At 38.3% G+C, this 21,353-nt stretch overlaps 1 protein-coding gene across 7 annotated transcripts in view; it reads left to right on the forward strand.

Annotated features, from left to right (window-relative positions):
• The window catches only part of LOC124147578 (mitochondria-eating protein-like), a 33,296-nt gene that overhangs the window by 9,626 nt on the left and 2,317 nt on the right, over positions 1–21,353 (forward strand). For 3 of the 7 annotated variants that reach the window (XM_046518227.2, XM_046518228.2, XM_046518225.2), the window contains exons 2-11: positions 8,948–9,053; positions 10,229–10,463; positions 11,287–11,382; positions 15,145–15,312; positions 15,959–16,084; positions 17,687–17,897; positions 18,175–18,333; positions 18,841–19,016; positions 20,123–20,249; positions 21,135–21,312. In XM_046518227.2, the coding sequence (XP_046374183.2) occupies positions 8,948–9,053; positions 10,229–10,463; positions 11,287–11,382; positions 15,145–15,312; positions 15,959–16,084; positions 17,687–17,897; positions 18,175–18,333; positions 18,841–19,016; positions 20,123–20,249; positions 21,135–21,312 (1,582 nt within the window). Of the gene's footprint in view, positions 1–8,947; positions 9,054–10,228; positions 10,464–11,143; positions 11,240–11,286; positions 11,383–15,144; positions 15,313–15,958; positions 16,085–17,686; positions 17,898–18,174; positions 18,334–18,840; positions 19,017–20,122; positions 20,250–21,134; positions 21,313–21,353 lie in introns of all 7 variants that reach the window. The other 4 variants (XM_046518226.2, XM_046518230.2, XM_046518229.2 and 1 more) reach the window with 4 other exon arrangements.

The raw sequence follows: 21,353 nt of genomic DNA on the forward strand, positions 1-21,353 counted from the left end.
ACATGGTGTTGAGCAAATAGCTCTGAAAGTGTTGAAATTGGTTGAATAAATAAAATCAATCATTTAATACTTTGTCATTATGTCAACTTATGTCAACGTGTCAATAGCATTTTTATTTTAATGACATGTTATTTGAGTAGCAGAGAATTATGATAACAGTTCTGAAGAGTTTCTTTATACAGAATCTGACAATCTCACAATGTTATTGTGTATCCTGGCATCCCCTTTTTTGTAAGCATGAATTAGACCCTTTGGGTCATGTGATTGAAAATTTGATTGTCATGCTAAGCACTTGCTTGAGTATGTGTAAAACTCATGAACACCTCACCACCTGGTGTTCCTGAACACAGAGCTTGCAAGTGCTGAAATGGGCGTTGATTGGTTCAAGGATTTATTTACACCTGCTCAGAGGCCGATATTTGGCTCAGAGCCTGCAGCAATTGTCAGTCAGAATTCCCAGATTGGAATTAAACATTTCCCAATTCATGCTGTTAAGGAAATTTCCTTTTTTTTCTTCAAAATTTGAAGTAGTTAACAATTTTTTCCATTTATGGAATCCTAGATAAATCCCTGTTGGTAACAATGAGTGAGCTGTTTGAACATGTGTCATCAAAACTAAGTAGTATGAACAGGTGCTCATGCTGTCAATCACTTGGTTCCCTGGGCGTTTTACTTGAAGATAGATATATTGCTGACTGCTGTAAAACAAACTATTTCTCTCAAAATTTTATGTCGCTGAGACACTCCAAGGAATCAGCAATTTTCACCAATAAGCAATAAATTATTTGTGATTTCATAAATGATATATGTATCTCTCAGGTATGTAACCATGGTAACATACACTTACAGCGCTATCTATAAAATTCTTGATTTGTAAGCAGATGATCCCAACCAGTTATTCTTGTGCAATACAGGGGTTTTAACAAGACCTGGGCCGACTTGCACAAAGCGATCTTATCACTAAGATGATTGTAACTTCCATACCTTAACATTGGCTTACGATAGTCTTAGCGCTAAAATTGTTCTATGCAAGTGTGATCTGCTCCGAAACTGTTGTTCCATCCAAATCGGCAGCAAATGTCCATAAAGATTTCCAAATTGGAATTACAAGTTTCCTAATTCATGTTGGTATAGTTATAGTGAGTGAGTGAGTTGGGTTTAATGCCACTTTTAACAGTATTACAGTTATATGGTGGGAGGAAAGCCCGAAGTGATGCAGGTCTCAGACGTTTACCACTTTGGTGAAACCCACAGGCATGGGTATGGTGCTGACAAACCTAGAAACATAATCAGGGCGAACCAGGATTCGAACCCACAATCATAGGTTTCTGGCACACCCAAGGGACGCAACTCTGCACAGCGAATCACATCGCCTTAGACGACTGGGCCACCTGTGCCCCCTTAGTATAGTTATAACTGATGATAGGCTTTGTAGAAGTAACTTGTAGAGGGAACTTGTAGAGGTAACTTGTAGAGGTAACTTGTAGAGGTAACTTGTAGAGGTAACTTGTAGGGGTAACTTGTAGAGGTAACTTGTAGGGGTAACTTGTAGAGATAACTTGTAGAGGTAACTTGTAGGGGTAACTTGTAGAGGTAACTTGTAGGGGTAACTTGTAGAGGTAACTTGTAGAGGTAACTTGTAGAGGGAACTTGTAGAGGGAACTTGTTGAGGTAACTTGTAGAGGTAACTTGTAGGGGTAACTTGTAGAGGTAACGTGTCTATCAGTGATAACAGTACCAATAAATAAGAGGTGTTAATGTTTGTTTTGCATTATTACACTGGATGCTATGTTAAAATACCTCCGAATTTTGGAAAGTAAGAACAAAATAATGATTTTTCACAAGTTTGCCTACCAAGGGCACTTAGCTTAGATTCCTAGATACATCCCTGCAATATCATGCAGCATTAGAAATTGGCACTAGTCCTACAGTCCTTGCCAAACTGCCCAATAGTTTAGGTATCTTTAGGACTAGTAGAATTTACCCTTTCTTAGGGTTTTGTATCGTGTCATCATCATAATTACTAGTGGACTAAAACTGTTAGTTTCTATCGCTGTCATGTTCGATCTTGTGGAATGCTTTCTGTGCACAGTCAGTGTAATAATTCAGTAACCTATTGAACTGCGAGCAGTGAATCTGGAGATCTGCAAGCAGGCAGTTCCCAGTTCACCATGAAGTCAGTGTATGTAATGAAGTGTGTCTCTCTCAATGCCAGAAATGTCAATCATTATCCCGAATAGGATATATATCACCTATATCAATAATGTCATATGACAGACCCATGGTTGCTAGGGTTTATAATTAACAAGAGATTATTACACTGTTGACTGCTTATTGATAGATGGCCGAGATACCATGTAATGCTTTCACTAGTTCGACATCCATGAATATTATCCACCCAGCTGTTAAAGAACCGCAGCTGATTATGACACTAAGGCTTAGAAGGGTTGTTGATTTCAACCAGGATCTACCGTGATAAATCCCCCACAGCGATTCCAAACTTACCCGCCACACATTCCAAAGCCGACACGCTCTAACATGTTCCACACACTGCCAGTGATTACTTTCCCAGTTCATGTGGTATGCTTACCTGTACATATATATATATATATACTCTACATACACACGCTTATTTAATGCCTGTCACAACACGTCGTCTATTGCACGTATATTTCAAGTGTGCTGTCACACAGGAATGTAAGTGATATCGTTTATTTCAGTTTGGTTCATGCCCAAGCTATTCAAATTGATTATATTGCTTCTCTGAATAAGTAGATTAATTTTAAGGCTCTGCATTTATCAGCCTGGACTGAAATCGATTAGAAACGAATGGGAGATGGATATTGCTTACCAGGATTTTGTATTGACTCAGTTTGGATTGTGCAAATATTCTTTTGTATTTGTAGTTGTAATTTGGGTGTCTCTTTTCTCCTTTTCATCGCTTGTTGGGTAGGTTTGGTACTGTATGTCGAACACTGTGGGGTTCTACACTGGCACTCAAGTTATGAATGGATCTGAGTTAGTGTCAGAATGTTTCAAGGTTTTGTGGATGATAAGATTTCTAAAGATGTTTAAGTGAACAGCTTTTCAGTTAATTGTAAAAATAAAGTTAGCAACTAAAATATTGAGTATCTGCAATCTCTTTGTGTGAAATATTTGGTAGACGATTTGATTGTTCTATTATAAAATACATTTAATATCAAATGATTCAAATAATGACATCACTACCTCATTCTTGTGACTGCTTTGAAGTGATGTTCAAACAAACAATAATAAACCACGACTGACCAGTGAGTTTCCACCAAGACAATGATTGATAGTGAGTGTCCTCAATCACTTATATGCTATGTTGAGAAACATTCTAATTTAGTTCAGACCTTTAATCAGATGTTCAATCATCTTTTGATCTGAAAATAAATTACACAATGCATTCATTATCAATAGGATCAATATATAACCTTTTCAAGGATTTTCATTTATCATGAATTATGGAATATGATTCTAATAATTACAAATTAAATTCCTTTGACTCACTTGAACATGTGCAGGAAAATATAGATAAAAAAGAAAACCTATTATATATAATCGATGAATAATCAGTTGGAACAAAGTGATTATGACCACTGATGATGAAATGTGAACCAATTCTCGACATGACTATACTTTGTAGTTTTTATAGGTTGATACCGGTAATTCTTCAGTACTCCAGTTTCTGGAGCTGACTATTCACTCACATGTAATCATTCTCATCGAGTATTTATAGTCTGTTTTGGGAGAATTCAGTATATTATCTCACTCTCAGATCCAGTCTTATGGGTATTTTCAATCAATAAGAAGACATTTTTTAAAATAATTGTGCTTACAATGTTTCCGGTGGCTTCTAATTGTATCTGGTTATGTGCTGCTCAGAACAAAGATCTATCTTTATGACTGCTATAAGCCAGACAGGGTATTTGTGCATTAGGAAACTGCAGAAGTTGTCATCTACCATGTACGTCATAACTGTACTTGATCAGTAATTAAAAATCTGTAGGTGCAGGTACAGAACAGGAAACAGCCACATTGGGTAAATGTGCAGTGTTATGATATTTGTTTTTTTACTTTTTTTTCCATATTTGTATGCAAGCAATTCAAAATTAATTTTGTAATGGTGAATTTGTGGACAATTTTATGCAGATATGCAGCAGATTGGGAGCTCTGGTCCTAAGTGGCCTTGCTTCTTCTGTATCCTAGCAACCCTTGCTTGCCTTAAAAGGCGACTATGCTTGCCGTAAAAGGCGACTAACAGGTTCAGGTGGTCAGGCTCACTGTCTTGGTTGATGCGTGTCACTGTATATACTCGATTGTTTACAGACAGCCGTCATATAGCTGGAATATTGCTGAGTGCGGCGTTAAACAACAAACAAACAAACTCCTGTATCCTGCCTTCCTGTTTCAGCCTCTCGCACAGCTTTAGTAAAAGAATGTTCAATTGTTAATATTGGAGTAAACTAGTTGTGGATTTATGTATTTAACATGCTCAGCATTTCTTTACCTTAGATATAAACTTACAGTAATATTTTAGCAATTCATTAAAGTAATGTTTATGAACCAGTTTTAAGATATGCAACTAATTGATACTACATTTTTTGTGAACATATTTGACAAAGAGAATCTATGAAAGGTCATTACAAGGTCTGAAGCATGACATGAACATGTGGGTCGATTGATAAGGGCAACACTCTAGTGTGGAACGTCAATACCGTAAATCATTGACAGGTTGATGTTAGCATGGCATATTGTAAGAAATCGACATACACAGTAGGGAGTATTGAATTATCTACCATGCTGAGTGTTATTGTTTTACCTCATCAGGGGACTTGTCAGGCTCATATCAATATCATATCAATGTCATATTTCTCACGCTGAGAGGATCATCAACACAGTATCAACAAGCTGGTTGATAGTCGGCAACTGGAGACATGTTGAAGAATATGTAAGGTTTTCAGAAGGATGGTTTGTTTGACAATTAGTTTCTGTGAATTTGTGTTTTTCGATGTCCTTTAAGTTGGATATTGGTAAAGAATGTTGAAATTGTAGGAAAGATTTGCATATTTTTCTATGACAAATTAACTTTTGCATATTTTGATAGGAAAATATCTCCATCTTTTTTCCCAGCTATTAACCAGGAATTTCAAAAACAAAATTTGTAAAACAAAAAAGAAAACTCAATAATGTAATATCTGCGGAGCAGTGACACGATGTGTAAGTATAGCAATATTAAACTGAAGTATTCCATACAAGGTATTAATAAGTCTGTATCAATATTTATTGTTTTAAAAAAAAATGTTTTAATTATCTGTACATAATATGGTTGACAAACCAAAACTATAAAATGATTATTCAGGAATGTCAAGAATTAAAATTACATGGCAATCTTTCCCCCAAAATATACCACTCAACATCTGAGAGGGATACTACATGTATAAGTTGTAGCAGTAACAAGAGGAGTACATGTGGTTTATGCATCCTGTGTTAGGTGTAATACCATGCTTGAGGCGAGTGGTATAACAGAGGGATGCATAAAGACTCGGAAAAAGCTTGCGGCTTTTTTCTTCGAAGTTGGGTAGAAGGGATTTTTTCTGCTCTCAGAAATTCATGTGCAGCCTGACTTGCTCATGGCAGGGTATAAGGGATTTATCCTCCCGCTGAGAAGTTTATTTCCCTCCAAGATGGGATACATGGTATTTATCAGGATCACGTGAACCAATCAGATCTCATCTTTCTGACATAAAGGTATAATAATATAAGTTGTCAACCGATCCCGAGGGGTATTTGGTGTGCTGTACTCTGTGTATGAGCCCACGTATCCCCAAGCCATCAGGAATATGTGTGTGAGGTGCACACAGGGTACATCACACCAACTGCCTCGTGGGATCGGTTGACTACAAATTTATCTCCCTGACATTCATACAGACCTGGAATATATGTTTCACCCAGTAAATCTCTTTGATTCATCCATTTTGACAGCTACCAGACAACGCAAACGAACCGAGTCACTTAAATTCTCTTTACCCAAAGCATTCGGGGTACAGATTAGTTCATTTCAGCTCAACGATACTTATGTGAGAGAAGCAAGTTACCTAAGGTGTGTTCCAAATGATTTCTCAGTGGGCTTTATGGAAAATAGTTGCCCACTCCTTAACCAATCAGAAGCTAGTATTCTAATGTAAGGGGAGATAATGGGCTATGTCATACTGTAGTGTTACAGGGAGGACAGCAACTGGTATACTTTTAACATTAAATGAAGGTAAACATGCTCCAGTTGCATGGCAACATGGGATCCTATTTGTATGACAAGATATCCAAGCAGCCAATCGCACACATTCACAGTCCACACTCAGAATTAGAGCTGGGATGATACACCATGCAACTGTGCGTTCAGATTCGTATCAGGACACCTTGCTTACGATAGATATGTATCACAATACTTGCATGTGCTCTTGTCTGAGGTGCGTAAGGCTTCTTTTTCTTGACAGGCCAAATACCTGTCACACTGACAAATTATGGTTGGCAGTGTCAAGTATTGCGCAATGGACGAAATATTTACGTCATCATTACTAATTTTCACTAGTAATTAGGGTTTGGTGTATCAGTTATTAAAGCAAACATTTAAGCTAAGAAACATTTTGTTTTACCATGCTTGCGACTGTGATCGATACTAGTATCGAGAAGTAAAAATTGCAATCCGCCGATGCATTGGCGCATCATTCCACGACTAGTCGGAATATCCCTATCCAATATTGAGTAGTATAGTTTATCATGCTACTTACAAAGACTAACGCAACACATTAGTTATTGTATCGTGACTTTGTTGTGTTCTTGAATATTCCATTACAACATCAGACTGCAACCACATCTTAGCAAGGCCTGTCCAGAATTATGCTATAATCAATCTAGCTCACATGTGATGCTATCAAGAAGATTGTATAACCTTTTCTTCTCCGCATTGATCCCCACTGCCAGGGATGAAGACGACCTACATTATTGATTGGATGCAAAGTTTTATTTTCCTAAGGCTATTGATTTCAAAATAAGCTAATGAGTAAGAATAATAAAAACGTTTCAATATTTAATGCTGTTTATGTGGACGGAAGAATATTGATTTTAGTTATTACTTGACACTTTCCCGATTTGTGCAGCGGTTGATGAGTTCGGTCCACAGAGTACATGTATAAATTGTCATTGTTGATGATGTTTAATGCGGATTAATTCTTCAAGGAAATTATGGAAATAATGTCTGAATACTGTTTCAGTGATTAGTGTTGACACTGACGTAAATATTTGAATGAAGTAATGTGGAAATACAAGCTCATGTAGAAATTCATCATTATCATTGTGAAGGAAGAAGTTGTTTGACAGTGTTCAGTGCAAGCTCCATCATATTGATGTTACTGGTGGGAAGGTATGCCAGCAAGGTTGAACAGAAAACGGGCTAACTTTCAGTACGAAAGTGCTGTAAACACAGGGTGCAACTTGGCAGTAGCCTAATGACCAGAGTTAATTTGCTGATTTAGGGGTCGATTTAATTGCTGGCCCGCTGGCCTGTGGCCAGTTAAAATTACAAAAGCTTGCTGAATTGTAAAGTAGATCTATGCCTGTCTGGCTATTCCAAATTTCACCCCTTCTCAGTGTATGTTTAATTTTTTTTAATTATCATCTCAGCCAAGATTTAATCTCAGATTGCAGGAGAAAACGTTTTAGGGGTGAGGAGTTCTAAAGTTTTCAAAGCCCTGCTAGGTGGCTACGTGACCTCAGGTTTGGCCTCCTCCATTTATTTGTAGGCCAGTTAGTTTGAAGAAGGACCTGTAAATTTTAAGAGGAGCAAGCCCCGCTGGCCACATGCCAACCTCTTTTTCAATCTACCCCTGCTTGACTGTTGGGCTGGTGGTAAAATGCATCTGTATTTTACATGCTAGGTCAAAAACCAGTCATCCATATTGTCGAGAAGTTTAGACACTTCTCACGACTTGCCCAAATCAGATCTAACGTGAATTTTTTACTGTATTTCCATGTGACTATCCTGAACGAAAACAGACAAGCGTAAATACTGTGAAAAGGGTCAATGGGAAATTAAGTGTTTATGCAACAAAAAAACAGTCAGTCTATTCCAAAACATTTTGAGTCTACTAGCCCGACCTTGGTTATTAGCATCATTGTCTATGGATTTATTATACGGATTATTTTTAGCTGAGCTTACAAGACCGACATTATTTTTTACTCAGGTTTTATTTTAACAGGTTTTCGAAAAGTGACTAAAGTCATGACTGATACAGGCAACTAGTTTTTAAGCTAGCATGGAAAATAGGGTTACACTTCATGACCTGCCTGGCTATTATGTTATAAAATCGTTGGGATTCCTGGTAAAAATATAGGTGCCAGAAATCTATGATTGTACGAGGCGACTAAATGGATTGGCCACCAACTACCACTATCTTTGAATCCCATGTACAAGTAATCTAAATCACTGTGTCAAATCTCTTCAGGCTAGTGACAATCTTTTCAGTAAAAAACTCAAATTTTAAGGATCAATTTGACGTTATACTTGACCATATTTGCCATAATAAGAGTCCTAGGCGCTTGGAAAATTAACAAAGATGCGGTTATTGAAACCATAAACAAGTTTATATTCATAGATCAAGCGGTTGACAATAATAGTTACTGGTCAATTATATGCCCTTTCTACGCTTCTGTTTTGTGAAAAAGATATGTTGTATATGCACAAGGTAATATGGATTGTCATGTAGATTTTTGGTCTTATTGGGGAGCGCTTATAAAGATTATTAACAGATTGGTCTAGAAGATGGTTGGGGGATGCTTACTGGAGAAGAGTGCTTAAACAGCAATTTTGGTGCATCTTTTCGAGCATGTTTTTTGTTTATTTGACGAAATGTCTTTTTTGTTTTAGATCAACACCTGCGACCAGAATGTCGCTCGAGGCTGCGAGATCATCGAGCTCAACGCCAAGGTGCAGGGCCAGCTCTTCAAGCTTCTCAGCGTCTGTGCATCAGATGGTGAGCAGGCTTTGGAATTGCTTGTGTTTGAGTACCAGCTGCATGGTTAATATATGTTCCTCGTGCCTGGAGATGTTTACACATCATGTTTTTAACTAAAATACCTTATGTTTATTATATGCTTAGAGGCCACTTGTTGGGTCAGGCTCTATGACTTGGCTGATGACACACGCATACCATGTGGATCATTGTTCATGATATCAATCACTGGATTCTTCGTGCAGACCTAATTATTTACAGGCGCCATCGTCATATAGCTGTAATATTACTGCTAAAAAACAGACGCAAACATACAGTGGACCTTTGAGACACCATTATTGAGTACAACTTATACATGGTGAGCGACACCCATGTTCCCCATCTGTCAGTGTTCAAGTCAGTGGGAGGGGTGTCCGATGGGCTGAGGATATGTTCTTCCTGTGTAGGAATTATATAAATTGTTGTCATTGGGAGACACTGGCAGAAGAAATAGCTTGATGACAAGAAACACAAATGTTTGTTTCAGTTTACTTGTATTTCATAATAAAAGGTCCAATAAAGATAAGAAGCTATTATACTTGATGTAATTTCATTGAATGCAATGCAAAATATCTCTGCATGCTAAGAAATCATCTGTGCTAAAACCTTTTGAGTCCATCAACCCGAAATTGACTCTTAACATCATTTTCAGTAGATTTTACTGTTATCATATGCTGATGTTATTGAACAGAATTTTGCTTGACTTTGGTTTTGGACTATTGGCTAAAGTCGCAGTCTGAGAAATTAATATATCAATATATTTTAACAAATTTTAAATTTTTGAAAAAAATCCATTTCCCCAAATTAGCCTGTTTCAAAAATACATAAACGCATATAGTGCTGAAAAAGTCCTGTCAATTTGTCATAGCCGTTTTCTTTGTCATGCTTACATTAACCTCTTTAAATATGTAGACATCTCTGATCTCAGCAACTTCCATTGAATAACTACACCAGACAGCAGTAAGACATACATGTGGGACACACAGAAGGCTTTATGTTTACCTCCAGACATTTATGTGGCTGAATTTCTGCCACAAATGAAAACCATCAGTTAGACATGGAATGTTCCTTTTGTTTAACCCTCATGTCTAAAGTAGACTTCAACTCATCAAACATTAATTACAAATTATCCAAACCCTATTAATCTGCCTTCCCAGGAGGAATGTACGGAGGTGCCAACATCATCAAGTCTCGTCTGCTGCCCTGGCTGGGCCAGAACTTCTTCACATCCGGCGGCAGCGTGACAGCCGACACCAGTCTGTCTGTACTAGCCGAGGCATCTGCCAAGGACCGGGAGTTCAACGACCTCCAGGACATGTACGAAAAATCCATGGATGACCTCGAGCGGGACCTCCAGTCCATGAAGACCGAGAATCAAGATCTCAGGGATGAGTGAGTGGACAGATTTTATGTTAGAAGATAAGTAAATATTCAGGGATGAGAATTTTCCAAGGAATAGCAGAATTCCGCAGATTTTGTTTTATATGCCATATCCATATACACATAAATCATATAGTCCCCCAGACTCCCAGCTAACTTTCACAGTGTTTATAAAAACAACAACATTCTCAGCCCTGAATATGACAGGTATGGTTAGCAAGTAAATATAAAAAATGGTATTTTGACTGTTATTTTTATGGTGGTTGGAATCACTGAGAGAGTTGTCTCCCCTTATACAGCAGGTGACAGAAGCAAAAATGCCAATCATAAGAATTAGTGCCCACAACCTGTGTTAAATGCATGAGTATAAAAGTTGTGGAAATGTATACATAGGAGTCCCAAGTCCCAAATGATGATATATAAGGAAAACTTTCAAAATTTTGTAATTTCTGCTAATTTAAAGCTCTTACGATATCTTGTCTAATTGTGTTTTGGTTGGGACTGTATCAAAACCAGCATAAAGTAGGCATGGATTGTTCCATGCTACAATGTTGCTTTAGGAAATGACCTTTTGTTCTGTGTGTACATTGTCTAGAATAATTTGATTTGATTTTGACATAGTAATTTCATCAGAATGTCGGAGACACATCAACAATCACTGACTTCCTTGTCGGGTACCTCCATGTTTTCAGGCTACAGGAAGCTAGACTAGAGTTAGATAGCAATGTGCGAAGCCTTTCTGGCGACCGCGATTACCTGGATACAGAAAACAGGGACTTGAAGCGAAAGTAAGTACTGTGTTGTTGGACTGAAGTGATGTTGTTTGTCTCTGTAGATTGGCCGACACTAAGGTAGAACTAGACAGAAGTATGCGAGCCTCCACCAGCGAAAAAATGTTCACTGATGTAGAGACTCAGGAGTTGAGGAGAAAGTAAGAGCTGCAGCAACTTTAGTGTAGACACCGTCATCTTCATCATTAGATGCTTCATCACTTGTAGGGGGGAGCTTGGTTCAAGGGGGTAGTAGCAGATTTGCACTGGTTGGACAGACTTGCAGAGGGAGAATGGCTCAGTTTTACATGCAGGTTTTACTTAGTACTTTATTAGGCCTGCTATTTTCTAATAGTTTGTTTACAAAAATGTCATCTCCCTGAGGCAAGGGAGTTAACTGACGGTGAAAGTCCAGTTTCAACCCTTGCCGAAGAAGGTTGGAATCTCTTGGCTCGATCATAGCGTACCAGTGACTATTACAAGTTGTGTCCCTTCTATGTCTCTGCTGGTGACCAATCAGATTTCACCTCTAATATCACTTGCATTTGCACCTTGATTAAAAACATTTAAAGATTTGGAAAATATCTGTTGACACCAAGTTGATGCTACACATGTTTTGCAAATCCTGCAATCGACCGAAATATGCAAGGTAGCTTACGAACCGGATGTTGATTTCATTATGCAATTTTGATTGGACTATGCATAGACTTGTTTGTCCAGCCAAAATATATCTCCATAATTCCAGCCTAGTTCGGCAAGGGTTGAAACTCGACTTTTATAGATAGTTAACTCCCTTGCCTCAGGAAGATGAAAACATGTTGACCTAACATTCAATGTAGATGGGTTTAAAGTTTGTCTGTTTACCTATCAGTTCATGATATTAAGCCTACTTAAATGGGACCGCCTCCGTGGTCAAGTGGTAGAGCGTTTACCCGTAGAGCGGAAGGTTCGAGGTTCAATCCCCGTTCGTGTCATACCAAAAGACGTTAAAAGATGGTACTTGTTGTTACAATGTCTGGCGCTTGGCATTAAGGGACTAAAACAAGGACTGGTCGGCTCGGAGTCAGTATACTGTGTCTGAGTGGGGTATTCATGTTAAACTGCGGCATGGTATCTCAGTGGGCTAGCACTATAAATCGGCATCAGTCCGGACTAGTTCAAGCAGCCACACACACAGACACACACGTGCATGCACGTTGCTATACAAGTGCAATAATCTTAAACGCGACATTCAACTCCATTTCACCTCACCTAACCATCTACTTACACGGAGACGATGTTTCAGTGTCACACACGTCACTTACTACAGTGTCTGGATGGATGGAAATGGGGATCAGAATGTTGAGAGTAGTCTCCCTTTAAGTGAGATTTCATGAGAAATTCTAATTTTGGGTTTCTGAAAGTTGTATGGAAAAGGAGTAGGTCTTCATTTACAAGTCATATTCAGAAATACTCACAAGTTTTGTATTTTTCCATTTTTATTTAATGTGGGAGTCAAGGTCCCTGATTGTAAACAAATTGATAGTAATTTTTTTATATGATACTCTCAAACTAGGAATGTTGTTATTTATTTGCTATACAGTAAACCGTAGTTTGATATGAGCATATATATACAGCATATTTATATACAGCAAAGGGCCAGGACCAAAAAACAGTTTGTTATATCCGTCAAAGTTTTATGAGCTTACTGAGATGTCTGTATAATATTAATTTTATTTTGTCGAATAATGTATCATAGTGCTCACTTCAGTGTGATTATTTCAGAATTGCAAAATGATAAAAATATAAGTATGATCGTCAATACTGGACGGCTTGGATAACCTAGGTCTGCATCCACAACCCTATCTTAGCATTATTGCATGTCTTTGTTAAACTTTGAGAGTTAATTGAAGCGCTAAGAACTCTTTTTGGAATAAGATTCTGCAAGTTATAATAAAATGCCTCTGGAAGATCTTAGTGCAAATAGAAATTTTAGAAGTTTGTCTGTGTTACATCCTGGAACTAGATTTGGTAAAGTCGATTTTTTTCTCTTGTTCAAACAGAACTTGTCAATGATATTGATAGTTACATTTTTCTTAATAAACTAGTCTCCGCAGTCTTAAAAGGTAACACATAGTTTATGGAAATCCATTCCAATACCCCTGAATCTGTTGTTTACTCTCTTGTAGCATTTCAGCCATCTGATGGTACCAGCATATTTCAGTTCATTTCTCACCATGCTTTCATTGCGTTCACATCTTTGCTTTCAACTGTTGAGCTGTGCAGAATGTTGTATAATGCATAGGAAACAACGGTTAAATTTGACCACATTCCACAAAACGACTACAAATATACTACTCAACTTTTGGTAGGGATATTCTGAGTGTGATAGATTGCCTGGAGATATAAAATAGCATGTAATATTGCCATGGAAGAGACACGTTTTCAGCTTCTGTTGACTTCAATATATTTTGCTTTATGCAGCTTTACTACTATAAGCACTTACAATTTAGTTATATTATAATAAACATGAGTACACGTTTCTCCAATGTGGTCCACTGAGTGTCGTAACAGTATGACAAAGTTCACTATCCCTATCAAATATTGAGCGGTATGTATTGTTCTCTGCATATTAAATGTTTTTAAATCATGTAATTCTTCAACACGAAACACATATTAAACATGTAACCATATCATATATAATTATGTTACCCTGGAATAAATTTTTTATTACATTTGTTTTGAAGCCAATCAAAACATATTTCTACATTTTCATATATCCATATATTTTTCACTTTTGTTAATTTTATGGTATTTTTTCCAAATATTCTGACTTTGTGAAAGATCCATAGCACCTTGTCATTCCGCCATCCTACTGAACATTGTGCTGTGACATCCCCACTTGCACTATGGGAATCTTGTGATGACCGACCTCTTGCACTGACCACCTCACTGTGTGTCCACCCCTGCCACAACACAGGAACCAGTTGTTGACCACCACTGACCACTCACCCACACAGTGCTTGTTCAACAGTATAGTCTCTCTTGACATAAAGGGGGGCGGTCGTGTAGCCTAGTGGTTAAAGCGTTCGCTCGTCATGCCGAAGGCCCGGGTTCGATTCCTGACATGGGTACAATGTGTGAAGCCCATTTCTGGTGTCCCCTGCCGTGATATTGCTGGAATATTGCTAAAAGCGGCGTAAAACCATACTCACTCACTCACTCTCACTTGACATAAAGGAAAGTCTGCCTCTCATCTCAACTTCAGCAGATTTCCATAAAATTGTCTATTTTCCCGTTACATTTTTTTGGTGAAAATGCAGATTAAAATGTGTTTTGAATAGTAACATCTGCCATCACCTTGTTGATAAAGTCAATACCAATGCCATTTATTGACCTGACCATTGTGGGGATCACTACTGACATTCAACCAAAAGGAAATATCAAAATGGCAGTTTGCTAAGATTAGAAAGTCAATACCTATCTTTAAAGATTATGCACTGCAAACACAGCCAATAACCAGTCTCTATGGAATGGCTCTCAGTGCTGTCTGAGGCAAATGTTACATCTTTGTGTAGAGAACAAGATATGCCTGTGACTTGGGAAATCTGTGGACACACAAATGGGTGATAAAAGTGTGAAAAAGACAGATTTGTTGAAAAGAAATACTTTACGAAAGTCAGTTGATCAGATACATATGCAAAACACACATAGGCTGTAGAATAAATGCAACCCTACTCATGTACAACTACGGAACAGGGACATTTTGTAGGGACATCAGTCATGTCCAGACACTGGCCAGGAGAGAACTGGCTCCTGAATCTACATTTCCTTTGATCGATCTTTTAAAAGAAGGATCCCAAGATTCCCATTGTGCATCAGTGACCGGATTTATGTGAATCAATCAAGCGAACAGTGCATCAAAAGCCTTTCGTTTTCCGTAGACTTGCAGCTGCAGAGGAAGAGTGCAAGACTCTGCGAAACAAAGCAGGTCTTTTAAATGATTATCAGAGTGAGGTTCGGCGCTTAAGGGACGATATAGCCCTCCTCACAGCTAGGCGAGACGTCTTACAGCGCTTACCCCCCAAAGATATTTCGTATGATGTCAATGGGTAAGAGAAGCGAGCCTACTAACACGGGGCTCGGTCAACCGATTCTTGTTTATTTGTTTGTTTATTTATTCATTTCTTATGACCCTCTGACACCCTAACCCATTTCTGTTGCATTTATATACAATTTGACATGCTTGGTCTGCTCTGTGTGAAATAATTGTTTCGTAAATTGAAAATCATATCCGGAATGAATTGTTGGCAGCATCTTGTGGTTATGGATTTTTTCATGTAACTATTAGTTCTACTTGGATAAGTCATTTCATGGAAGAGTTGAAAAGAAGATAGGAGTTCTGATTTGAAATTTCCTTACATGACAAAAAAGAAACTTTGCATTAGGCTTGAAAAAAGTATGAAATGGGTTCTTGGGCATTTGCTAATTGCAGCTTATATTCTTTTTTGTTTGACATGTAAGTGGTCAACATGTTCATATTTGTTTCGCAAAAGTAGAAATATATTTTTGACACTGCCTTGGGGTATTATAATATTGGAGAGCCCAAGAAACTAGAATATCGTTTTGTCTTTATTTGGGATGTGAAACAGTAACATGAATCTGATTATTCACACAGAACAGACTCAAACTTAGCTTTTTATTTACGCTTTTAAAAATTTCTGACACTCATTTCTGTCTCGATGTGGTTGTGTTTAGGCTAGCTGATGCACAGGATGAAATAGCCAAGTTACGAGTTAGGGCAGGCCTTGTGGATGATTATGAGAGAAAAATGCGGAATCTGAGAGACGAATTGTCGCTCTCCTATGGGAAAAGGGACTACAAGTAGGTTGCCCTTTCTTCATCTCACGCCGCACTATGAACTTTCTGTGACCCAATCTGCAAATTGAGTTTTAGTTTTAGACACTGCTTGCTGTCAATGTGTGTTTGACTAGACCTGTAGGCTGATGCTTGTTGTGTCGTAATGCATGCTGAGTTAAGCTTGGATTGTTTGCTTTACTAAATACTAGGAAATGTACTAGGAGATAATTGTAGATAGGCTAGAGTAATCATGCTTCTGTTTACAAGATTTATACCATGAAGATCAGGTTTAAATAAGATCTCCAGCAACCCATGCTTGTCGTAAGAGGCGACTAATGGAATTGGGTGGTCATTCGTGCTGACTTGGTTGATGCATGTCATCGTAACCCAATTGCGTGGATCAATGCTCATGACGTCAATCACTGGATTGTCTGTTCCAGACCCGAATATTTACAGACTGCTGTCATATATTGTGCAGCATTAAACAACAAACAAGATATTTAACTTGGTGTTTTATATATCTGTTCCTTCAATTAATTTAAATGAACTATAAAAGTTTAACTTTGTAAAACCGATGTTAAATAACACTATTTGTAATTGTCAGTAAAATTGTATGATATTGCTGTTTATGGAATTAATTTGCACTTGTTTGAAAAAAGTAATGATCTAGGAAACAACATTAACTTAGATGAAGTGATTATAATTGCCAAATCATCATGTCTTCTGTTCATATAATGTTTGAATAAGAAGTCCAGCTTTTTGATTGACTGATGTTGAAAAGTAACATTTAGTATGGTGTTTGCTGTGATTAACAACTAGTCAGTCTGCATGATGTGTTAATTAATGGAATGATATAAAGTGAATTAACTAACAGTTGGACCTTTATGAATGAGGTATTTACAGAGGCAATGCATGAGTTTAGATGAGAACTGGTTGGCTGACGATAGTGCATGTACACAGATGCATGTGGTTAGTCTTGATATGAAATCAAGTGAACACTAGACTTAGAATAGGACTTGGCATGAGAAGGGGTGATGCCGAAAAATGGTAAAATCCCTGATTCAACATTAAGCAATAAAGAGAGAATCTCACCCTCGTGTCTTTTGATATCAAATATCAACACGAGTTGATAAAAGTGGAAAAATTCCGAGGCTTGCCGAGGATTTTTGCCACTTTTATCAACGAGTGTTGATATATTTGATATCAACAGACACGAGGGTGAGATTTTATTTATCATCCAACATCATTCTTCCAAGTTTTCAATTTGTAGACAGTAATTAGCAGTGTCTTCAGTGTAAAAAGTACTGCTAACAGCTTCAGTAGCAGTGCCATTAGTGATGTCATTTGATTGTGACGTCATGGTAACCAGTGATGTCACAATGGTCTGTAATTTCATTGCAGCGATATCTACAGTGTAGATATCGCTTGATCTAATCCAAGCGATATATCTCCTGTGGGAGCCAGTTTTGGATGATAAATTACCATTTTAAATATGGATTATTTATTTTCAATTAAACATCATCAAATAATGATCCATAAAAGGGAGTAAAATGAAAGAAGATTTAACTACGGGTATGTTTTGAATAACAATGGCCCTCATCACATTTACGTGCTTGTTTTGTACAGCCTGTCGGACAGCTTGACCTCGTACCGCTACACCTCCAGGATCACAACCCCGCTGGCGATCGATGACCCCGTGCAGCGAGTCCGCCAACAGAACCTGGTGGCCAGATTCAACGACATGTTCGCTCAGGATCGTCTTGACGCCCTTGACACTCTCAGGCGCTACTCTGACGATCACGAGAACAACCAGAGAATCATCTACACTGCTATCTCAGTAAGTAGGACCTCAGTTTGTTGATAATGCTTAATTATAAGTTGCTTGTGTTGAAGGATTGATGAGATTACAACTGTTCACAACTGTGTCAACGTATATGTTATGGATATCTTTGAATGCTTGTTGTAACTGAATAGGGGATTGGTGGTCAGGCTCGCCGACTTGGTTGAAGCATCCGAATTGGGTAGATTGATGCTCATGATGTCAATCACTGGATTGTGTGGTCCAGACTTGATTATTACTTACAAATAAACATCAAGCATGTATGTTGCTACAGGAAGCCTTCAGCACGGCCAAGCTTGCATTCCGCCAGTTCAAGATGAAGGTGCGAGCCAATCTGGCCAAGACTCACTACGGCCCTGAGACGCTGGAGGAAGCCGTGCAGGACTACGTCAACCGCAACAGCGACCTCTACGACCTGCCTGGCATGGTGTCTGTCAGTACACTTCTAAAATATTCTTTCTTAAAGTTTTTCCCTTAAAACAGGTGATGGAATCAATTTGATACAAACAAATTGAAATATAAATAAATGAAATTTGTTGGAAATTTAGATCTTTTTAAGCCTCTTAGCAAAATAGTAATAGTGAGAATGTAAATAGCCTTGTGTTCGGTGACATATCGTACAAAGAGAGCCATGATTGCTTTGTGAAGGAAATCTTTCAATATAAAATCAAAGGATATAGGGATTATCTGATTATGTTTAAGTGACAAAAACAGCTTTTGAAAAAACAGTAATGGCTCTCCTAGATTTTCCATACTGTAGCTCAAAACTCCCTTGTTTTGGAACCAATTGCAGATCTGCCTATTTAACTGTTAAGGTTTCCTTGTTACTCCAGTGATAAAAATGAAAGATATTGGGGTCCCTAGATTCTCTCTTCAGGAACATTCTACAAGGATACCTTTATTTTGAACACTGCAATTACAGTTAGGATTTTGTTGACAGGATGTGATCCGTGCCCTCAACCGCAATCCCAAGATCTTCCTGCCTCCTGATGCCACCTTTGCCATCGTCCAGCCCTTCATCCGGGAAGCCTGCAAGCTGGCGTGGCAGATGAGTGCTCTGGCCCACCCCATTGACATCGCTGCCTCCACTGACGCTGAGCTTTTCGACGACAACAAGTAACTATAGCACTAGCACTACGTCTCCTGATGCTGAGAAAACAAGGGCCGATAATAAGACAATTCTTTGTCAGCTCTTAACTTGCAGAGCATGAAAATATGATTTGTCAATAAGGCCACAACTCCTTCAATAATTACAGCTCCTTGTTTCCTGAGTGTTTCCTATTATTTAGAAGGATTATGCTAAAGAACAATTGGAAATATTTACCATGAAAATTACCTCTCTAACATGTTTTTAACCTATGAATACACCATGCCATTTAGATAGTGGTCAAATGTAAAAAATGTTATACTTGGGATTACACTCCTTAGTGAAGTACAGATTCTAGTACTTTTTAGGTTGAGTCGTATCCGGGATTCGAACCCACACTCTCAGAGTGAGGCACCTAATCGCCAGCACACAAAGTCCGACAACTGGTAGTCTAGACCATGTATTTTGTGTACCTGTGTAATCCCAAGTATAAACTTTGTTACATTTGACCACTTCCAAAATGGCATTGTGCATTCATAGCTTTTGGCCATCGGAGCCGTGCCAATTTACACTTTTCAGAGGGGCACGCAAAGTATGTGATCTAGACTAGTATAACATTTGTTACATGTTTTTAAGTGCTAATATTTTTTTAAATATCTATCAGTGCACAATCAGGGACATTATGTATACTACTTATACATAAGTCAGGGAAAGTCAGGGGTTATAGTCTAATAAAGACATAGAGGAGCCACGCTTAGTTCGTTACAGTGGGAAACAGGGATGTGAGGTTTATGACACAAAAAGCAGTTTTCATGTAACAAAGTTTAATTATACATTCCAAATATTTTTTTTTAAAAAGGCCATGATGTCTTAGGCTAAAAAAAATAATAGTCTTGGTTCTCAGGCATCATCATTAAGGTTGCCGCACGTTTTGTTTTTATTTCCATTATATAAAATAAAATATTAAAAAATCCTTAAATATTTGAAGTCCACGGTAGTCAAATACTGTATTCCACGAAGTTACCAATTCTTTTATATTTTTTTTAAGCCTTATGAAGAAGACATTTTAAGCCTTAACTTCACGTGCCAAGTGACATTGCAAGCCGTGATGCAAAGTTGATGTGTTTGCTTGTAGGTACCGTCGCAGCTACGACTCGGAGTACTCTGCCCCCTTAGTGAACCATCACATCTGGCCCTGTCTCATGCAGGGGATCAAGACCCTCGTCAAGGGGGAGGCTCTGACCCGCCGCGGGGCCTCGCTTGTAAGTACCACTTGTGCTTGGGGGGGTCAGAGTTAAGTAGTTAGGGGTGAGAGGAGATCAGCACGAATTGGTCCAGTTTAACTTCCAATGTTGTGAAAAATTGCAGAAATTCTGCTGATATAATGTGAATGTCAGTAAAGCTATATAAAGGTGCATTTACACATTTATTACACAAGAGTTTAAAAAAGAATGAATTCTTTAATTTTTTGGTCGAAAATTAATGATTATGAAAACTTGATTTGAATTACATAAAATTATTTCCTAACTGTATCTGGTTAACAGTAACCATACAGTCAGGCACAAGGACAATCAGTCAGTCAGTCAGGCAGGCTGATCATACCGTCTAAATACTGTGTAATATCAGCAACCATTGTGACCACACAATCTCCGTTTACAGTCATCCATGAGCATGAGTTACAGAGAGTCCATTCTGCTCTCAAATATGCTAACATAATCATACAATAATGATAATATAATAACTGTTATCTGACCTGTCAGAGAGCAAGAATTATGTTGATATTAACTGTATTATTATCCATTGTGACCTTATGGAACCTTGACCTCTACATAGATCATCAGTTTGTGAAGTTGCAGCATGTCAGAAAGAGAAACAATATGTTGATATTAACTGTATTATTATCCACTGTGACCTTATGTAACCTTGACCTCTACATAGATCATCAGTTTGTGAAGTCGCAGCATGTCAGAAACAGCAAAAATTATGTTGATATTAACTGTATTGTTATCCACTGTGACCTTATGTAACCTTGACCTCTACATAGATCATCAGTTTGTGAAGTCGCAGCATGTCAGAAACAGAAATAATGTGTTGATATTAACTGTATTATCATCCATTATGACCCTATGTAACCTTGATGTCCACAGAGTTCATCAGGTCGAAGAAGTCGCAGCCCTACTCGTGCCCTCAGCCCTACTCGTGCCCTCAGCCCCTCCCGTGCCTTCAGCCCCAGCTTCAGGTCGCGGTCCGTGAGCCCCCTTCGTCGGAGTCGCTCCCCCAGCCCACGTCGCTGCCTCAGTCCCCTGGGTCGACGTAGCCCCACAGGTCGGTGGCTGTGAACTAATTAGCTCCGTGTGGCACTAACT

The sequence above is a fragment of the Haliotis rufescens genome, unplaced genomic scaffold (assembly GCF_023055435.1).
Source record: "Haliotis rufescens isolate VD_foot unplaced genomic scaffold, xgHalRufe1.0.p SCAF_7, whole genome shotgun sequence".
In the NCBI taxonomy this organism is placed as follows: Eukaryota; Metazoa; Mollusca; class Gastropoda; order Lepetellida; family Haliotidae; genus Haliotis; species Haliotis rufescens.